Source organism: Podarcis erhardii (genome assembly GCF_964252035.2).
Source record: "Podarcis erhardii genome assembly, chromosome: 9".
NCBI classification, from domain to species: domain Eukaryota; kingdom Metazoa; phylum Chordata; class Lepidosauria; order Squamata; family Lacertidae; genus Podarcis; species Podarcis erhardii.
In genome coordinates, this window is record NC_138512.1 from 22,460,190 (window position 1) to 22,481,349 (window position 21,160).

The 21,160-nt window shown below is 43.2% G+C and overlaps 1 protein-coding gene across 10 annotated transcripts in view; it reads right to left on the minus strand.

The window, feature by feature from the left end:
• The window catches only part of LIMCH1 (LIM and calponin homology domains 1), a 212,836-nt gene that overhangs the window by 131,176 nt on the left and 60,500 nt on the right, over positions 1–21,160 (minus strand). For all 10 annotated transcript variants that reach the window (XM_081875600.1, XM_081875598.1, XM_081875594.1 and 7 more), the window contains exon 2: positions 5,753–5,823. In XM_081875600.1, the coding sequence (XP_081731726.1) occupies positions 5,753–5,823 (71 nt within the window). The remainder of the gene's footprint in view (positions 1–5,752; positions 5,824–21,160) is intronic.

Below are 21,160 nucleotides of genomic sequence, written 5' to 3' on the forward strand. Positions count from 1 at the left end.
AAAAAAGGAACGGCTAAGGTAGCTGGGCATGTTTAGCCTGGAGAAGAGGAGGTTAAGGGGTATGATATGATATGATAGCCATGTTCAAATATATAAAAGCATGTCACATAGAGGAGGGAGAAAGGTTGTTTTCTGCTGCTCCAGAGAAGCGGACACGGAGCAATGGTTCCAAACTACAAGAAAGAAGATTCCACCTAAACATTAGGAAGAACTTCCTGACAGTAAGAGCTGTTCGACAGTGGAATTTGCTGCCAAGGAGTGTGGTGGAGTCTCCTTCTTTGGAGGTCTTTAAGCAGAGGCTTGACAACCATATGTCAGGAGTGCTCTGATGGTGTTTCCTGATTGGCAGGGGGTTGGACTCGATGGCCCTTGGGGTCTCTTCCAACTCTATGATTCTATGATTCTATGATTCAAAACTAAAAAGGAACTCAATGGGAATTGCCTCTTATTCTGGCACACAAAGACAGCTCCTGCAAAAAATTGCTTTACGCAGTACTAGTCAATCCAAACCACTGTGCCAGAAGCCATGAAATCACTCCTTCAAAAAAACCGAAAGAGCTTAGCGCCTGAGCACAGCTGCATTAGCAATTGAATCGAGTAATGTTATGAAAAACAGAAGTGTTGCTTTAAACCCAAAAAGAAGAACGGCTACTCAAAAAGGGTTTTCACACTTTCAGATCTATGGCATACTTCCTTTTACCCAGTCTGTTACTATAATACGCACATTCCTTTCCAAGTCACCATGTACACATATTTTTGTTGAAGACAGATTTGATGAGAGACTCGTGTATTATGTACTGAGATATCTGGACTATAGAATGGAACGTAATAGTAAGAGCCATCCCTTGAACTTTCCCTTACACTGAAAAGTTTCAACAGAAGCAAGTTGCAGGTTTATTAAACCTGGCTGCATATACTTTGGCCAGCCTTCAATTAGTCTGAGCACCCACAAACCCAAACCGGCTTTCTTTCAGCAGGGAAAAGAGCTTCAAAATACCACTCTCCATTTTAATCTTTCTTCAGGTCCCTCCAGATTTCCCTCATGCACACCAGTTGCAAATAAGACATCGCTTTCCATCTCTCAGTGCAGTGAAAACAAAGCATGATCGGGTCTAATCGGGGGGATATATATATTTTTAAAGCCTCTAACAATGAAACAGGAAGCGCATATATCATACAAACGAGAACATCAATGAGAAGCAAACCACAAAATAAGCACAAGTTAATATAGTTTTAATATAAATTATTCTGCAATTGTTAAAGTCATAGATCATTTGAACTTGGGGTTACAAGTGACGTACTTTTTTGAGGCCTACATTTGAGACAGCAAATGTGCCTTTCCTTTCTGGTAACACTATCACAATCATACAACTGAGGGAGGAACATCTCTTACATGCCCATAATAGCTGTATAGATACTTTAATCTCCTCAGCATCATAACCTCTGGAACGTTCTTTCTCAACAGGATTCAGTCTGCCCCTCATTTTGTCCTCAGGGTTCAAGAATATGAAATCTATGAGCCTTACATGGAAGGGGAGAATTTATCCATACCTAGATGCCACACGCACGAGTTTTGCTGAGAAAATCAACCAGTTTAAAACCAGACATGCGCCATTTTTTACTGGGGTGAGGCACATGTTGCTATTTTCTAACTAGCAAAGTACAAAATGGTAAGTTGCTTTTAATACTGTGAAGGTAGGTAAAGGTAAAGGACCCCCGGACAGTTCAGTTCAGTCAAAGGCAACTATGGGATGTGGCGCTCATCTCTGCTTTTCCGAGGGAGCTGGCATTTGTCCACAGACAGCTTTCTGGGTCATGCGGCCAGCATGACTTGCTTCTGGTGCAACAGGACACCGTGACAGGTGGCAGAGCACACAGAAACGCCATTTACCTTCCCGCCACAGCAGTACCTACTTATTTACTTGCACTGGTGTGCTTTTCAACTGCTAGGTTGGCAGGAGCTGGGACAGCGCAATGGGAGCTTACCCCGTCGCATGGACTTGAACTGCCCACCTTCCAATCGGCAAGCCCAAGAGGCTCAGTGGGTTAGACCACAGCGCCACCCGCATCCCGACTGTGAAGGAAAGATAAGTGACAGATGCCACTGATTGTGCACACAGCCCCACCCAATTCTGCTCCAGACAGGAAAGGGTGGGGTTCTTACAGGTTTGACCCTGCATGACTCCAATTACCTCAGCAATGCAATGGTCAAACCACTTCCCAGACATGTCCCTGGGAAAGGGGAAGGCAACCGAACACAATTGCCAAGATGCTCTCTGTCCACCTGTTATGTACTGAGTTGAATAGGATCCAAACTGCAGCAGTCTGATTGGTCCTAGAACAATAGGATCTAAATTGCAGCAGTCTGATTGGTCCTAGAACAATGCAGCAGTATGATTGGTTGGCAGGAACCACCCAATCATGCTCTAGATATAAGTGAATCCACAACCTGATTGGCTTACAGTAGAATTCCAGAATTAGCCAATCATGTGCAGCCCATTGTGTAAATAATGTATATAAAGCAGATACTTTGAGGGGACTTTCATTCATTCCTCCTCACCACTATGAGCTGAATAAAGAGCATGAAATCACTTTGCGACTATGAGTATATTTCACCACCTCTGCACTTAAATGATAGGGTTTGCTTGTCAAGGTTGCCAGATGGCTGACTGAGGAACACTAGATCCCTGGCAAGCAGGATTCACAAGAGGCGATCACACTCACGCCAGATTGCAACGGAACAATCTCCACCAGGTTAAGTCAGGTCTGTGAACCTCTTTGGTCAGACAAAGGGTATTCGCAAGCAAGCAAAGCATTTTTTCCCTCTTCTTTTGTACTAAAGGTCCACAAATTGGTTAGACTGGGATTAATAGGGCAACATGAGCTGAGCGGTAACTTAATTCCCTGTTAATTAAGCACTTTTCTACCAAAGGCACTATTAGCCAAGGACGAAATGTACGACTAGAGACAGAGAAAACATAAAAGCTGCAAGACAAGCCACACCTCTAGTTTTCTAATATAGTTTTCAGTTTGTCATGTACGTATTTGGTAACACGGGGAAGTACAGTGACGGACACATCCATATGGACTTTTATATCCAACCCTTCTTCCAAGGAGCTCAAAGTGGCATACATGACTTTTTCCTTACAACAACTTTATGAGGTAGGTTAGAGAGCTGTGAGAACTATGAAGTTCACTGGATGACCATGGTCCTTAGGTCACTCTCAGCCACCCTAATCTACCTCAAAAATAGGCCTGCCACTAGGTTTGAGGAGGTCCTGTGAGGTACTAGGGACACGGGTGGCACTGTGGTCTAAACCACTAAGCCTCTTGAGCTTGCCGAACAGAAGATCAGCGCTTCAAATCCCTGCAACGGGGTGAGCTCCCGTTGCTCTGTCCCAGCTTCTGCCAACTTAGCAGTTCAAAAGCACAGCAGTGCAAGTAGAGAAATAGGTACCGCTGCGACATGAAGGTAAACAGCATTTCCATGTGCTCTGGTTTCCATCACAATGTTCTGTTGTGCCAGAAGCGGTTTAACCATGCTGGCCACATGACATGGAAAGCCATCTGTGGACAAATGCTGGCTCCCTCAGCCTGAAAGTCCTCAGCCTATAGTCACCTTTGACTGGACTTAACCATCCAGGGATCCTTTAAAAGGTAAAGGTAAAGGACCCCTGACAGTTAAGTCCAGTCACGAACGACTTTGGGGTTGTGGCGCTCATCTTGCCTTACTGGCTGAGGGAGCCGACGTTTGTCCACAGACAGTTTTTCCGGGTCATGTGGCCAGCATGACTAAGTCTCTTCTGGTGAAACCAGTGCATGGAAACGCCATTTACCTTCCCGCCGGAGCGGTACCTATTTATCTACTTGCACTTTGACGTGCTTTCGAACTGCTAAGTTGGCAGGAGCTGGGACAGAGCAACGGGAGCTCACCCTGTAGCGGGGATTCAAACAACCGACCTTCTGATCGGCAAGCCCTAGGCTCAGTGGTTTAGACCACAGCGCCACCCGCATCCCTCCAGGGGTCCTTTACCTTTTACCTTTAACCCTTTACCCTCAGACCTGTGAAGTAGCACTCTGCCATTACACTCCCACAATTGAACTATTGAACCTGCATGTTAGGGGCAGGTATCGTCAGAGATATGCCACTTTAGCTGCTTGGCCCTGTCCTCATTCCACATACAGAAATTAACTAGACTGGAATTTAAATCTTAACTCACTAGTGGTGATGGAGTAGCATCTTCCACAACACCCAATACAGCAAGCTAAGGGGGTGGGATGGAAAATGTCATGTGGCATACATAGCTCTGTCCTTGAAAAGAGAGGGGATGCCCAGGAGGCTTAGGAGAAACAGCAAGGGGGCTGTGCTTTCTGCTACCATCCAGCGTTTACCTCCTGTAATGGTTTCCCCACTTTGCCTAACAGTAGGGCCGGCTCTGATCTCCCAGCCCAGGCATAGGCAAACTCCGCCCCTCCAGATGTTTTGGAATTACAATTCCCACCATCCCTATCTAACAGGACCAGTGGTCAGTGGGAACTGTAGTCTCAAAACATCAGGAGGGCTGGAGTTTGCCTATGCCTGTCCCAGTCTAATGAGCAGACTAGAACTTAATTGTGCGCAAGATATTGCACTTCTTGAATGTTCTGGTGCAGTTCTCACTGAAAATAAATTTTGAAGCACATTTTAGAGTACACATAATAACTTTTGTGAGTAATATTCAGAGTAGACTACTCTGAGTACTACTTACCATATTTTTTGCACCATAACACTCACTTTTTTCCTCCTAGAAAGTAAGGGGAAATGTCTGTGCGTGTTGTGGAGGGAATGCCTACAGGTGGCATGCCTACGGATTTTCCTCCTCTAAAAACTACATGCGTGTTATGGTCGGGTGCATGTTATAGAGCGAAAAATACGGTACTTTAACAAAAGGTTTTAATCTCAATAAATGAGTGACTTGCAGAATAATGTAGATAGGTTTTGCCCCACAAAACTCAATGTGACCCTTGAGAGCGGAGTCAGCCTTTACCTGCAAATCCCCATCCTGTAATCTACTTCTGGCGGCCCCTGTTAAATATGACAGAACTTTGGAAATGGTCATGTATTAACACAAAACAAAGCATCCTGGTGGACTATCTGGTCACACTAACGCCAATTTCTTGAGCTGTGAAGAATGCTTGCTAGGCAACAGCAGAAGCCTGCATGTTAAATAATATTGGCTGATATTTGAGAGTCTCCCTCGTCCATTCCACAAAGAGGTATATTACATCAAGAATGGCAGCGTTCCCACCAGATGTGCATGTATACTTTGGAGGACGCTTGGACAACCCACCATGACCATCCAGTTCCTAAGCATGCAACATATTTGATGACGAGCCTCAATTGTTTGCTTTGGCTACACTTGTTTAAGTTGGAGGTGCTCCACACAAGAAGTTTCCTTTGGCTTGAGGTCGGATGACTCCTAACAGCAGGTCTGTACTATAATGTCTGGGAAAGTAACTTTTCTTCCTAGGAAGTCATAGCACAATGTGCTTTTTAGCACATCCGAGGGGGCCATCTAGGCAGCTGGCGAAACATTCCCAAAGCCAGGTCAACAAACCAAACTCGACAAGAAGCAAACGAACAAAAAATGGTTGTGAGAATCTTCCTCAAATCTATCTCCAAAGGACAGATAACTTGAACGCTATAGCTATTATTACGAAGACTTCACAAAAAGAACTTAAAACTCATAGTTCAAGGTGCAGTTTTACTTACTCACACAGCAGAACACCGTTTTCTAATCCAGACCGAAAATCTTTATCACCAAAGGTTCTCCCCGTAACTTGCTGTAAAAGAAGGAGGTGGGGATTAGTCCATCAAATCTTAGGGTTTGGGACAGTTTTCTGAACAAAAACAAACTTCATCATAAAGCACTCCAGCTCAATATTTTCTGGCACTTCTGAAACAGCCTTAGTCACAGCCTAGAAATTTATTTTCAGCTTATACACTGTATCCCATGTAAGACTTCAGTGGGTCTCCTACTCTGAAGATGAATTAATTGGATACAGTCTTATCACTTTAGGAAACACTGACCTAACACTTCATTCAAATTTACGCCATTATTTGGTAAAGACTGAAACTGTCACTATCAATGGTCAACTGCAAAGCTGTATTCATGCAATTTATAATTATTATATACAATCCCCAAAATATTGATCTGCTGAGAAGTGCCAACTCATGATACATTTTAACACATCTAATGAAGTAGGTAGGCTCTTTCCTATGTTTATTGTTGTTGTTAATTAAATTTGTATATACCGCCCTTCAGTTGAAGATCCTAGGTCTACAAAAGGGACTGAGAGCATGTTCACACCACTTTTGGGGGATTTTTACTTTGAATAAGTTCTCAAAGGGCTATCCGTGCCCAAATAAATCATATACAGTTGTTACACAAGGTATTGGAAAATACAAACCAGGAAACCCCATTTCTGAGAAAACTATAAAAAATAAATTTTACTTTGTAGAGGTAGTTAAAGTATGATTCAATGAACTTTTCCCCTCAGAAATTTCCAGTGCTTTACATTTCACATATTTTTTTCCCCCATTTCACAAGTTCATTGGCAAAAATGAATGGACACCAAACACAAATAAATACAACTGGACAAACGTGGCCATTTCCATGTATTTAGCTTTGCTTACTAAAGCTAAGTGAAATAAGGATGATAATTACATCATTCTCCAGACCAGGAGTGGGGAAGAAGAGTTTGGATTTGATATCCCGCCTTTCACTTCCTTTAAGGAGTCTCAAAGCGGCTAACATTCTCCTTTCCCTTCCTTCCCCACAACAAACACTCTGTGAGGTGAGTGGGGCTGAGAGACTTCAGAGAAGTGTGACTGGCCCAAGGTCACCCAGCAGCTGCATGTGGAGGAGCGGAGACGCGAACCCGGTTCCCCAGATTACGAGACTACCGCTCTTAACCACTACACCACACTGGCTGTGGTTCAGCAACATTTGGAGGGGCCCAAACTCTCATCATCCCCAACCCTTTGCAATGGTGGTTGGGAATGATGGAAGTTTGATTCCAGCAACTTCCAGAGAGTCACAGGTTCCCCGCTCCTGCTCTAGGGCTGCTGAAAATTCTCTGACGCAAACTGAAACCTTTCCAAAGCAAATGACCCCAAATCTAAATCTATTTGAATTGAGTTAGCCACAAATTATTCAGGTCCACTTTCCCAATGGTCAGAGAGTGGAAGCATCCATTCCACGCACACACAACATCTTTAAATGATGCTACACTGCAAAGGCACCTATGGCACCTTAACACACAGGGTGATATTTTGGGGAGAGCTGCAGGATGCAGAGCTGACAATTGGTTCAATCATTTGTGCAGTGCAGTACCAGGGGCAGAAACGGGCAGCCTTCTGCTCAAATTCCTAGCTGAAGCAAGCATTGCCTTTGCAGCCTCTTTAAGAGCACACAGAACCTCACTAGCATATCTCATTCTCTACTGATGCCTGAGCTATTTGCCAAGTCTTTGATAAGATTTATAAAACGTAGAAAAACAGGAAGAGGCTGCTTTTCATGTGATACCATGATTAAAATCAAAGAACCAAAGCTCAATGTAATTTGTCATCTACACACGTACAACAAACGGTATGATTTCATCATCTTTGTTATATTTTCCTCTTTAAAGAGGTTGTGTTCAGTCTTGGCAATGGAATGATTCTATTGCTGTTAGTTGACATACATGAAATGTGTGTTTACCAAGGAAAACAAAGACATGTGAGCATGGAGAGACTAAACTCAGTTGAATGCAGGGGTGAGGACCTTCAGCCTAAAGAGGAGCAGAGTATGGCCTGCATCAAACCTGCCGGAATGAATTGGAGATAAGTAAACAAGATAGTGAAGCTCTTCAGATTCAGGCTTGGAATCAAGAAATCCCAATTCAAAATGAGAGGCAAATTTTACACACCCCAAACATCTTCTCTGGCTCATAAGAAAATCCTGAGTGGGAAAAGAATTTCCAACCTCAGCCCGCCGCCACTGCTGCCTGTCTCTACTGTACATCTCAATCTCCCCAAGCGGTGCAGCAATAAAACTGCCAGCACATTCACAAAGCTAAGCAGGGTCCGGTATGGTTTCATATTGGATGGGAGACCAACGCGTGTTGAGATTCCTGCATTGCAGGCGGCTGGCCTAGATGACCCTCAGGGTCCCTTCCAACTCTACAATTCTATGAAAGGGAAGCGTGGAGGTGGAGACAACTTGCAATGCAGGAATCCTGCCAGACAGCCAGACACACTAACTGACCCATTGTGCCACGGGGGGCTTCCCTTCTGTTTATGACCAAAGGAGCACCAAAACTGTATTGAAGGGAAGGGGAAATTGTTCCTTTCTTGCTGGCTAACAGAGTGATAGGGTGTGGGGAAACTATGGAGGATCCCATGGGAAAACTACATTTCCTATCTTTCTTCTTCTTCTTTGGAGATCACTCGTACCCAAGTAAGATTGTCTTCCATGAACATGGTTTTAACAGTGAGTCCGTAAGTGACTGTGGAGGCCAATTCTGGATCCACAAGTCCTTCCACAGTGGGGACATAGGTTTCCTGGCGGGTATTGATCATGGTGAGGGTTTGCCAAGCGTGCCTTCCTCTTAGCACGCTTCTCCCTTTCATCCTGAGTTCGACATCATACAGTGGTGCTTCAGGTTACATATGCTTCAGGTTACAGACGCTTCAGGTTACAGACTCCGCTAACCCATAAATAGTACCTCGGGTTAAGAACTTTGCTTCAGGATGAGAACAGAAATCGTGCTCCAGCAGCGCGGCGGCAGTAGGAGGCCCCATTAGCTAAAGTGGTGCTTCAGGTTAAGAACAGCTTCAGGTTAAGTACGGACCTCCAGAACGAATTAAGTACTTAACATAAGGTACCACTGTACAAGTGCGATACTCACTCAACATAGTGGCGATGATGAGTGTCACCATGACACTTTGACTAAATAAATGGCATATCTTTTGCTTTTGCTGTGGTGCTTCAGGTTATGAACAGTTTCAGGTTAAGAACAGACCTCCGGAACGAATTAAGTACAGTGGTACCTCAGGACGCAAACGGTATCCGTTCCGGAGCCCCGTTCGCATCCTGAATGGAACATAAGACACGACAGTGCATCTGCGCATGCATGGGTCACGTTTTGCCACTTCTGCGCATGCGCGCGACACCGTTTTGAGCGTTTGCGCATGCGCGAGTGGAGAAACCCGGAAGTAACGCGCTCCGTTACTTCCGGGCTGCCACGGAGCACAACCCGAAAGCGCTCAACCTGAAGCACATTCAACCTGAGGTATGACTGTACTTAACCCGAGGTACCACTGTACTTCCCACCATCACCACTGAGTGGAAGAGTGGAGAATGTTTGAGGCTTGGCAGTCTGGGAGACATCCTTCCTTGTTCTAGGTTTGACGCATGGATTCCCCCACGCACACCCAGTTTCTTTTTTCCTGGGGTCCAGAGACTGAAGTGAGAGCCAAAGAGCTCACTTATCTGTATTCTTTTAAAATTACATATTTTTAAAACGGATACCTTTCTAAATTTGCCCCATTACTCACTTGAATCAGCTTCCAGCAACAACAAAAACCACTAATACAATAAAAACAATAAAGTTATATATAATACAACGCAGATAGATATATCAATAAGCCAGATCAACGCCAAAAGCCAGACCGCTAAACAAAGCCATATTACCACAATTGTTGTCAGTATGCATCAGTTCATATTACTGAGGCGTGACATGATCCACTGCATTAGCCTAACAAGCCCCAGGTGTCAGAACAGCTTAAGGAAGGGAGGGAAAAGCAAAAGGTTACAAATAACTAAGCAGATGCTGTCCCCAGGTGAAATTTTTCCTATCCCGCAACATATTGGAATCCAACTGACTGGGCAGTGCCAAAGCTTAATGAGACCTTGGCTTGCTCCTGGAGGCAATTATTTGGTTTCTGCATGAGATGGATAGCAAGCGAGGAAGGAAGGGGATTGCATTATGTGAAACACAGCCATGAAGAGATCTTTGTCCTAGAAAGGATACGGGGATTGTGCTTGATAAAAACAGCCATTTATCTGCTCATTTGCACTAAATAGGTCCCATACGGCTCTGTTTAGAGCAAAACAGTCAAAACAGATGCATTTTGGCCTCAAGCAAAGATGGCTTTTTCCATTAGAGAATACTACAGTAGAGTAAAATAGCTCCACAGATTATCTTGAAGACATTGAGAGGTTGAAATCCACAGATTTCTCGATTTAACCCTAAAGTACGCCTGGGCAGCCGGGAGCCTGAAAGGGTGCTGAAACTCTTCCATTTTATTCAACTGAACTACTATGAAGTAAGTGGTTCATAGACTGCAGCGTAAATTTCTGCTGGAGAACAGCTTTGAGAATTGGGTTGCTTGCCACACAAAATTAGTCCATTTATAGGGGGGAAAGTAAGCTTCCACAGAAGATCACATTATTTGTCCCTGCTCCATTTCATCGCCTCTCCCATAAAGCCATCTGACAAGACAAACACATAACAAATAGATGAAATACACCATTATTTCAGATTCCTGAGGGGCCCTTCCTCTAACCAATATCGCTGAATCACATGCCAGCTTGGTTGTAATTTGGCGGTAAATACTTGGTGGTAATTTGGAATAAAGGAGCATGTTTTTGGTACTTATTGTATGTCATTACCACAAACCTCTTGTGTGATCCTTTTGGAAACCGCTTTGGTTTCATTCCCTAAAATGGAATCAATTGTTCCTTTATTCTACCCTTGCTTGACTCGAATTCTCTGGGCCAGAATACTAATTATGTTGCTGTTTTCATTCAGTGCAATATTTTCCTTTCAGGAACACCCAGGGGGGACAATCTGGATCAGGACCTAGGAGATTTTTGCAGGGGAGGGTAAAAATCGGGCTTAGTCAATGTTGTGCCTTCAAAAAAAAAATTGGACTACATTTCCCATCATGCCCAACCACTGACCATGCTTGCTGGGTGTGGTGGGTGTTGGAGTCCAACAACACTGTGAGGGAACCACATTGGAAAGCCTTGTTATAAACCAGGGGTCGGCAACGTTTTTTGTGACTGGGCCGGTCCATTCCCTGGCAGACCTCTCGGTGGGCCAGAGCATGCGCGCCCATGCGTGCACTCAAACTATTTCTGGCGCTCTTCACAGAATCCCCACACCGATCCACAGAATGGCCGTGGGCCAGTTCCAGGAAGCTCATGGGCCAGAACCAGCCCATGGGCCTTAGGTTGCCGACCTCTGTTATAAACAGTGCTTTAAGACTCAGGAACGAAAAGGCCTTAGGAAGTTAAAACATTTCTGCCTTTCCAGAAGAATTTCAAGTTCAGCACCAAGCAAGAACACCACAGACTGAACAAGGTCCTCTTTCAGGTCCTCACCCACCTGATGGCAGGGGGGTCTGAAGCAGGGTCTCCAAGGGGTATCTGAATATATGGGAAAGTTCATGTGTTTTGAAGAAAAAGCAAGCTTCCAGCTCCTTTTAACCAGGCCTTTGGTTGATCTGATGTCCTTTTAAAATGTGTTTTTGTGGGGGAGGGTATTGGGCTGCTGTTTTTATTTTTATTAAGTATTTTGTGGTTTTATATTTTGATTTTATTCTGTGACCACCCTGAGACCCCCAGGTATAGGGCGGTATATAAATTCAATAATAATAATAATAATAATAATAATACTCCTCCCTTTTATTTGTAAAAGCAATAAAGTTCCACCATTTCACCGTAAATGTGCCTTTGTTTGTTTGTTTGTTTGTTTGTTTGTTTGTTTGTTTCCTGTTTTTCTATCCTGTTGCTATATATAGTTTTTGTGTAAAGTTTTTCAGCAAGGGCCATTTCCCACACTTTATTGTACCAATTTTACCAAAGAAATTCCACTCAAACCCTTCCAAATTCTTGCTGCTACCAGTAAATATCCAACTAATGGCCCTGTTATTTTCCTTTCCTTTTATACTATGGTTCTCACTATACTTTTTTATTTTTGTGCTTAAAACTTATCTCCAAGGGACAGAAGTTACACAAGTCAAATAAAGTGATTTAAAAAAAATAAACAAACCATGGTGAGCTTTTGTTTTCAGGTTCTGCCATGGTTCATCTCAAAACATCCCCTCTCTTAGGGTTGAAGCACACGGTTCACAATATGGGAATTCTCGGCTCACTCTGCCCTCTCTGCATATCGGAGATATGGAGCAACAAAGCAAACCACATTTTTGCCCTGAAAAATGTGAGAACAGATCACATAAATTAAGCATAGAAGACCCTGCCTGTGCCACCCATATCACACAGAAGGCCATCTTTACATCATCTGCAGACAGAAGAGCATAAACTGGTCCTCAGGCTAAGAAATATATAGTAATGCTTGCAATTTCTTTTTCATCTGCATTCTTGCTCCCTCTGAAATCTGTTTGCAATAGCAAACAGTATACTTAGCTTTCAGCGGCCAACGTATACAGAGAAGGCTTTAGCCATCAGAAAAGTAAGTCTGAAAGCAATTACCTTGCTGGTGGTTCCTTTTGAGCACAAATTTACACACCGATGCAATAATTGGAAATAATATTTTTTTTTAAAAAAAATGATCTGTCGACAGCACCTATCTGTGACAAACAATGCAATTCTAGATGAAATAGAATTACTAATCAATTTCTACATAAACAGAGCTGGGGTGAAAACCCACATTAATTTATTTCTGGAACATCCAATAAGATTGTAATGCGGTAAAGTGGCAATTGGTCTGTTCCTTTTATTTTTCCCTGCTGCTCCAGATACAGGAGAGGTTTTGTTCACAGGGCATGTGGCGAGGAGATGCTGGCTCAAACAATAACCGGCTCTTTTTTTATTGTTAGAACACCTGCTGCCTCTGACAGCACAAACTCATCCATTATGCAATGTCCATGTGGCGATGGGACCACAAGCAGTAATTCTGAAACAGAGTGTCAATGCGAAGAAATACAAAGGGTAATTTCTCACTTGGCTTTTATGCATGCAATCTCTCCTTCCTTGACTTCTGTTTATATTGCTGCTGCTGCTGCTTGTGTGTATATAACAATTTGTGATCAGCATCAAGGAGAGAGAGAGAGAGAGAGAGAGAGAGAGAGAGAGAGAGAATGCCAAGTACCTTCTCTTTGTCTTCCTATCTTAATTTTTATTTTTTATTTCCTTCCTTTTTTTTGTAAGGGAAGATAAAATCCATGATCTTTTTAAGTCAGTTACTGCAGCTTCCACTATGCTCAGTGCTGGATCAAGACCCAGGCCAAAGTTTGAAAGTAACAATTATGATTTCTTTTTTTAAAATTCAGGCTAATGTTTATTATTATTATTATTATTATTATTATTATTATTATGCTGGAAGCCGCCCAGTGTGGCTGGGGCAAACCAGTCAGATGAGCAGGGTATAAATAATAAACAACTTCTTCTTCTACTTCTTCTTCTTCTTCTCCTTCTTCTTCTTCTTCTTTGACTGAGGCAGACTTTCAAACTGTTAAGTTGTGGGCAAACATATCAGACAACACAGCGATTCTTCCAAAGCACCTCTTTATTTGTAAGCTGGAGCAGAACTGACTGAGGAGCTCATGCTTATATAGAGCTCCAGAACAATGTAACTGTTGCCATTTTCTAAAACTATCCAATCACTGAATGTCACTTTCGATCCTTCATTTGCATACAAACTATCCAATCATTGAACGTCACTTTCGATCCTTCATCTGCATAACTATCTACAGTATCCCCCTGCTGGCCCAGGGTGAGAACTTCAGTACATAACACAAACAGTTATTCAGCAGGGCACCTGTGGCGAGTACAAATCTCCTCTGGGTAATCAAAGGGTAGGGATTGACAAGAATAGACAAGAACAGCATCCAGACTTAATAAGGATCTAGATCAGAAATATGAATCGTTCTACTCATGGTATTTCTGATCTAGAGTATGTTCAGGGATTATATTTCTTGGAAAGCTGCTTTGGAACTGGCCTCAGGGAGAAGGTATGATATCACACTAGACTCTCTGTTACCTCAGATCCAACTTTCTCCACACTCCTCTCTTGCTTCTGAGTTGGAAATTGAGCTGAACACCCATCAGAAGCTTATTATAGTCAAGTAAGACAAGGTGCAAAGTATAAAATACAAATTCAGAACCTGAAAGAAGCCAACTTAATGACAAGCTAAGAACTGACAATCACAGCAGGCCACAAGACTGGACTATGTTCAGATATTCTGCCAACTGCTTGGTAATAAATGTATTGATCCACTAAAGGAAACTACCACCCTTCTAAGAACTACAGTAAAAAATGAAAAATAAAATTCTGACCTGCGGGTCAATCTTGGACCACCAGAGGATCAAATTTGACCTGTGAGACATTAAAACAAAAAACAAAACAAAAAAACCACTTCCACCTGCCAATCTGCTGAGATCACTGCAATGTGAGGTGTTGGTTCTTCATTGGCTGCGCTCACCAGTTCCGCAGCCTGGGAACAAGTGTGCACAACCAAAGCTCAGGGTGGGTCTGTTTGAAAGCCCTCTTCAGAGGTTCAAAGAGATACATAGGTCTCTTTGCAAAAGGTCTTTCAACCAGCCTCGCCCCCCACTGCACTTTGAAGTCCCAACAATTGGGACTTCTAAACAAGCCTCATCTGATGTCCTTATGGCTCTACACACCTGTCAAGTTTGGCCCCCTAGGGAGGGTGTGATGTGAGCTTAATGCCTTCAACAAAACAAGAGATTTCTTATTCAGGGATAGCATATGCCACAGGTTCATATTTGGCCTTGGAACTTAGTAGTTGCTGATACCTAATATAGCATGCCCACGTTTCTATTAACAGCAACACATTTAACACAATTAAGATAAAATACAGGCGATAGCAGTTTTCATATTTCATCAGGAGGCTTATTATATTTCTTCTCCCTTTCATTAGTACAAAAAAAAGGATTTTCATGAAACAAAATCTCTTTGGCCAAAGATTTCGTGCCCTTTCCCCATTTTTTTAAAGCAACTTGAAGCTGCATTTCAAAGACTATGCGTTGGTTGTCTTACAATGTAACCCTTTTATTTTCATCTTGGTAATTACCAAGGCTGAGAAGATTAAAAAATTGAGACTACAACATGCATTCATCATCATGCATTAAATCATAATTAGTAAAGGCTGTAAAGTTAAAGATGTGTCATCTGTTTACAAATCTCATCCAAATAACTGTATTTTTAATTTCTCATTCCTTGTCCAGAAGCATATTGGCAGAATATTCAGAGGACTGGAACCCCCGGAAAGCTGTATGTGCTGAGCAGAAACTACCATCTCCAAAACATATTTCTGAAATGAACACTACACAAGGTTTTATGATGTTTTAATCATTTTACTGTACATCACCTTGATATTTTTTATGACTTGGCGGTTTATATTCTTATAAATAAATTAAACATATGTCGTCGAACTGAGTGGACAGTTCATGAATGTCCACTCAGTTCCCTCTGCTGCCCCAGTCTTATACCGGGGAAAATTATGGGACACATCTGAAACCTACTTGAAAACGGATGTTACACAACCGTAGCAAATCCACACATGTATGAGATGTACCATCACTTGCTGAATACTGCCTTCCAGATGTTGATGTTCCCCACAAAGCTCTCAGCACCATTTTTAAGCTATTACAGGCACCAGATGGCCAAGTTTATAGTTTAGTTTGGTTTATAATTATTTACAATTGCTAGATCAAGTTTGTGAACTTGACCTAGCAGCCCATTAGCACTTTGCAAAGATGGAAGAAGTCAGTTCTGTAAAGTTCCCTAGAGAAACTTGTACCAGGAGGACCATCCTTCACAGCAGAATAAATCTCACTGGTATTCCCACTCCTTTGTTCTCCTTTCTTTCCAAAATAGGAATAATGCATCACATACATGATACAATGGAACCAAAGTGACATTCGACTTCCCATTCTTAAAAGGCAGTTGTGTGATTCCATGGAATTTTCCTTGAAGTTCAACAATGTACAGTGGTACCTTGGTTCTCAAACTGCATTGCAAGGGGTTATTAGAGTAGATGACCCCGAGCCCTTTCCAACTCTATAATTCTTTGATTCTATGGTTCCCTGAACACGCAGAGAAATGAAAAGAGCAGAGGAGAGATTAGTTGTGCTCACATTTGTTAAAAAAAGAAATGCAACATATTGATTGGTCTTCAACCATATGGAGCGAGCAAGGCTTCCTTCCATTTCTAACAATTTGATCGTGAAGTGCTCTAAACGCTGAGGGGGTAGAAGCTTCTTCCTTTCCACAGAAGTTCAAACAAACAGAAAGCAACTCCCATTCATGCAATGGAGAAAGTACATGAACCAAGAGAAAGTATAGGAATCTGAAGTCTGGGGAAAAGAAATCTCAAAAATCCTGCATTTGTCTAGTCAGCTTTTCCCAGATTAAGTTTATAGACTTCCTCATCCCCATGGAAAATTACAAATGCTAATAAATTTAAGTTTGAGGTTAACACCTGAACTGGAACAGTAGCCCTTCTCTTGACTTTCCTCTGGAAAAAAACCACTGCAAATCTCCCTGAAATATAGATGGTATGTCTTTAAGGAATTCTTTGGGTCGCTCTCAGTCAACATGCCTTTGTTTATGTCAGTGTATTTCCATCCCGTCTGCTTTACTCTGTATTATACAGAATAATCCTAGCAGGAGCTGAAAACATTTTGAGATTTGAACAGCCCAAAGGGTGTTTCAGGAGCAGGCTTAAAAATCTTTTAATGATGGCATAATACGTGAATAGTTTCTGTAATGTTATGTCTCAAATATAAGGGGATGGGGAACAGAAGCAATTTCAAGGGGTGAGTGGAAATTTGTGTCAAGACACCTCACTGGTTTGTCTTTTGTGGAAAAAAATGTTTTTGGTGCCATCTCTCCAAGGACTAAGGGGCTGTGATTTTCTCACAGGGTTAGAGTCCTTGAAAAACAGTGCTGTTCCTTAGAATTATATGTTGAAAGCCACCAAGTCCAGTGCTGCATGTGGTAAACAATAAACAGCCCAATTTCCCCCCCTTAAAAAACCCGAAACCCACATCCCTTCAAATTAACTTCAAATTGCAGGGATGTTTTCATTCAGCTCTATTTAAAATCCATCTAACTGTGGAGGAAAGTGCATAGAACTGGCATACTGTCCTGAAACAAATCATTCGAAAACAAAACAAGCATTGCCCATCCTGATGCGAACTCGTTTTGCGCAACACCGCTTCCCCAAGCTTGTATATAATGCTTTCGTTTTTGTTCGGTTTGAGTTTGGTTGTAGCTGTCTCAACTGCAACACTAAAGGCTTGACGTGTGCAAATCGCCAATCAATTCAGAGCTGTCATATCACCGGAATCTTTCTTAGTGGTTTGGAGGGAAAGGAACAGAGGAAAAATAGCCGCTAGAGATAACAGAAGGGACGCAGGTGGCGCTGTGGTTAAACCACAGAGCCTAGGGCTTGCCGATCAGAAGGTCGGCGGTTCGAATCCCCGCGACAGGGTGAGTTTCCGTTGCTCGGTCCCTGCTCCTGCCAACCTAGCAGTTCAAAAGCACGTCAAAGTGCAAGTAGATAAATAGGTACCGCTCCAGCGGGAAGGTAAACGGCATTTCCGTGCGCTGGTCTGGTTCGCCAAAAGCGGCTTAGTCATGCTGGCCACATGACCCGGAAGCTGTACACCAGCTCTCTCGGCCAATAAAGCGAGATGAGCGCTGCAACCCCAGAGTTGGCCACGACTGGACCTAATGGTCAGGGGTCCCTTTACCTTTTACCTAGAGATAACAGGAGGAGAGACAAATTTTGCCAGCCAATGCCTCCCTTCCTTTAACAAGATGCTGCTCAGCCAGAAGTGTATCTGAAGCAGCTCCTTCCATCACAGGACCACAGGGATGGCGACAAGGGAACCCCAAGCATCAAATCTGACTTGCTTGTTGGGACAGGTTGCCAAAGGAAGCCTTCTCCCTGTTGATAACTAACTAACTAAGAAAGTACACCTGCTAGAAATTAGATAACCTTGGAGCAGAACTTCCAAACACAGAGTCTTTTTTTGTTGCTTCCAAACAGAAGTGTGGAAAGAGCAAACTCATTCTTTTAATGATGGTCCTCATCTAGCAAAAGAAAAAAGGCACAATTCACACACAGTAGGCTCAGGGGGAGCCCAAAGGTTTGCAAAAGAACGAAGCACTGTATCTTTATCCGAAGAAACACTAAGGGATGGGAAACCCGCAAACAGCTCATTGAAGCATGAGCGTTCTAAGTGGCCATTGAATGCTATCTGTTGGGAGGTGGGGAAATGGAATGGGGTTTTCTGAAAGAAGGCATGGGTGCCGAGCTGGCTGACATCCTGAACAGGAGCACTCCACATTGTAACATGTTTTTTGCAGGTCCCACTTGTCTGGTTATATAAGCTAAAAAGAGTGACACATGACAGTTGGAACTCAAGTCTCTTCCTTTACTCCCTTGACCTCCATTATCGTACTGATGGGTTTTCCCAATAAATCCGGCAAAAAACGAGAAAGCAATTAAAAACATATCTGATAATGCAACCAATGCTCTTCTGTTGTTTTCTGCTGTCCCCTACCCCCTTAAGATACCAGCCCCAGTGGATTTTATTTCAATAGCTTTTAAACTTAATTAGGGTATGAAGAACTGAATTCAACAGTGGAGTCTATCACACTATTTCATTAAAAAAAAATGAAAATGAAGACTCTTGAAATATCAGAGGGACGGTGGATTCTGTATCCCATTTCAATGAGGAATGGCCATAGCTGCAAACACATTCACATGTGTCTTGTTGAACTCAATGCGGCAGCTAGACTGGTGACTGGGAGCGGCCGCCGAGACCATATAACATTGGTCTTGAAAGACCTACATTGGCTCCCAATACGTTTCCGAGCACAATTCAAAGTGTTGGTGCTGACCTTTAAAGCCCTAAATGGCCTCGGTCCAGTATATCTGAAGGAGCGTCTCCACCCCCATCGTTCTGCCCGGACACTGAGGTCCAGCACCGAGGGCCTTCTGGCGGTTCCCTCACTGCGAGAAGCCAAGTTACAGGGAACCAGGCAGAGGGCCTTCTCGGTAGTGGCACCCGCCCTGTGGAATGCCCTCCCACCAGATGTCAAAGAGAACAACAACTACCAGACTTTTAGAAGACATCTGAAGGCGGCCCTGTTTAGGGAGGCTTTTAATGTTTGATGTAGTACAATATTTTAATTTTTTTTTGGAAGCCGCCCAGAGTGGCTGGGGAAGCCCAGCCAGATGGGCGGGGTATAAATAATGAATTATTATTATTATTATTATCAATGGGGCAAGTTGGCCACCACTAATGCAGACCCCCCAAGTGTCCCTATTTTCCAGAGACAGTCCTGGATTTACAGAAGCCATCTTCATTTCTGATTTGATCCCGGAATCTCCCACTTTTCCTTAGGATGTCCCTATTTTCATTGGAGAAATGTTGAAGGGTATGGAGTCATGTGACCCCCGAGGCAAGGAGATAAATATACGACCTTTAGAAGACATCCGAAGACAGTCCTGTATAGGGAAGTTATTTAATGTTTATTAAGTTTTTATATATGTTGGAAGCTGTTCAGAGTTGCTGGGGCAACTCAGTCAGATGGGCAGGCTATAAATAAAAAAATTATTATTATGGAATAGGACGTCCCTATTTTAATCGGATTTAAAAAGGAGGGCACTTGGACATGAAGCTTTAACCGTGCCTGGATAGAGCAGAGGAAAGTGTGGATAAGCTCTAAGAAGCTGTTTGAATAAATGCAAGAGGCTGGGTCTGCTCGAAAAACTTAGAAGTAAAAACCAGTACCAAATGATTGGAGAGGAAACGAGGTAGGAGACAATCTGCAGCCATATGGACTGGCCAACAGCTGACTGGTGTTGAAGCCAAATCTGTAGAGCTTCTATTACGACTTGTTGATTTTGCTTTGTTGCCTCTTGATCAAATGTTCTGGAAAGTGCAATTTGAGGGAGGAATCTTTTACACAGGAAGCAGCCTTACACCAAACCACTGGTCCACTGTCTACATCAGGGGTAGGCAACCTAAGGCCCGTGGGCCGGATGCGGCCCAATCGCCTTCTCAATTTGGCCCACGGATGGTCCGGGAATCAGTGTGTTTTTACATGAGTACAATGTGTGCTTTTATTTAAAATGCATCTCTGGGTTATTTGTGGGACATAGGAATTCATTCATTCCCCCCCCCCAAAAAATATAGTCTGGCCCCCCACAAGGTCTGAGGGACGGTGGACTGGCCCCCTGCTGAAAAAGTTTTCTGACCCCTGCTCAACACTTAGTAGAAACGGCCCTCCAGGGTTTCAGGCAGCAGCCTTCCCCCAATAATAATTAATAATAATTTATTATTTATACCCCGCCCATCTGGCTGGGTTTCCCCAGCCACTCTGGGTGGCTTCCAACCGAATATTAAAAACAATATAAATATAGCATCAGACATTAAAAACTTCCCTAAACTTCAGTTGTCTTTTGAAAGTAAAATAGTTGCTTATTGCCTTGACATCTGAAGGGAGGGTGTTCCACAGGGCGGGTACCACCACCAAGAAGGCTCTCTGCCTGGTTACCTGTAATCTCACTTCTCACAGTGAGGGAACCGCCAGAAGGCCCTCGGCGCTGGATCTCAGTGTCCGGGCTGAACGATGGGGGTGGAGATGCTCCTTCAGGTACACAGGACCAAGGCCATTTAGGGCTTTAAAACCCAACCCTACCTAGAGATGCCAGAGGGTGGAATCATGGAATTGCAGAGTCGGAAGGGACCCTGAAGGTCATCTAGTGCAACCCCCTGCAAGGCAGGAATCTTAAGGAGAATAAGCAGACTTATTCAGGGATGGAGAATAAGGGAGAGTCCTAGCAAACATGAGGGCATGTGTCCATGCAGTTTAAAACCCAGAGTCAGTGACTGTCAAAAACAACAACACAGGGTAGCACTAATTATACTGAAATGTCTCCCTGTAATAATGTATAACCTAATTGTTTTGATGTTTGCCCAAGATGGAGCAATTATCCATTTCATTAGGAGACAGGCAGAAGGGTGGGAGGGAGGTGAAAATCCTCTTGAATAACTTTGATCTTACAAGCGAAGTATATCTCACCTTTCAATCCCTGTTTAACCCTAACGTTTAAAAATCTGATGTA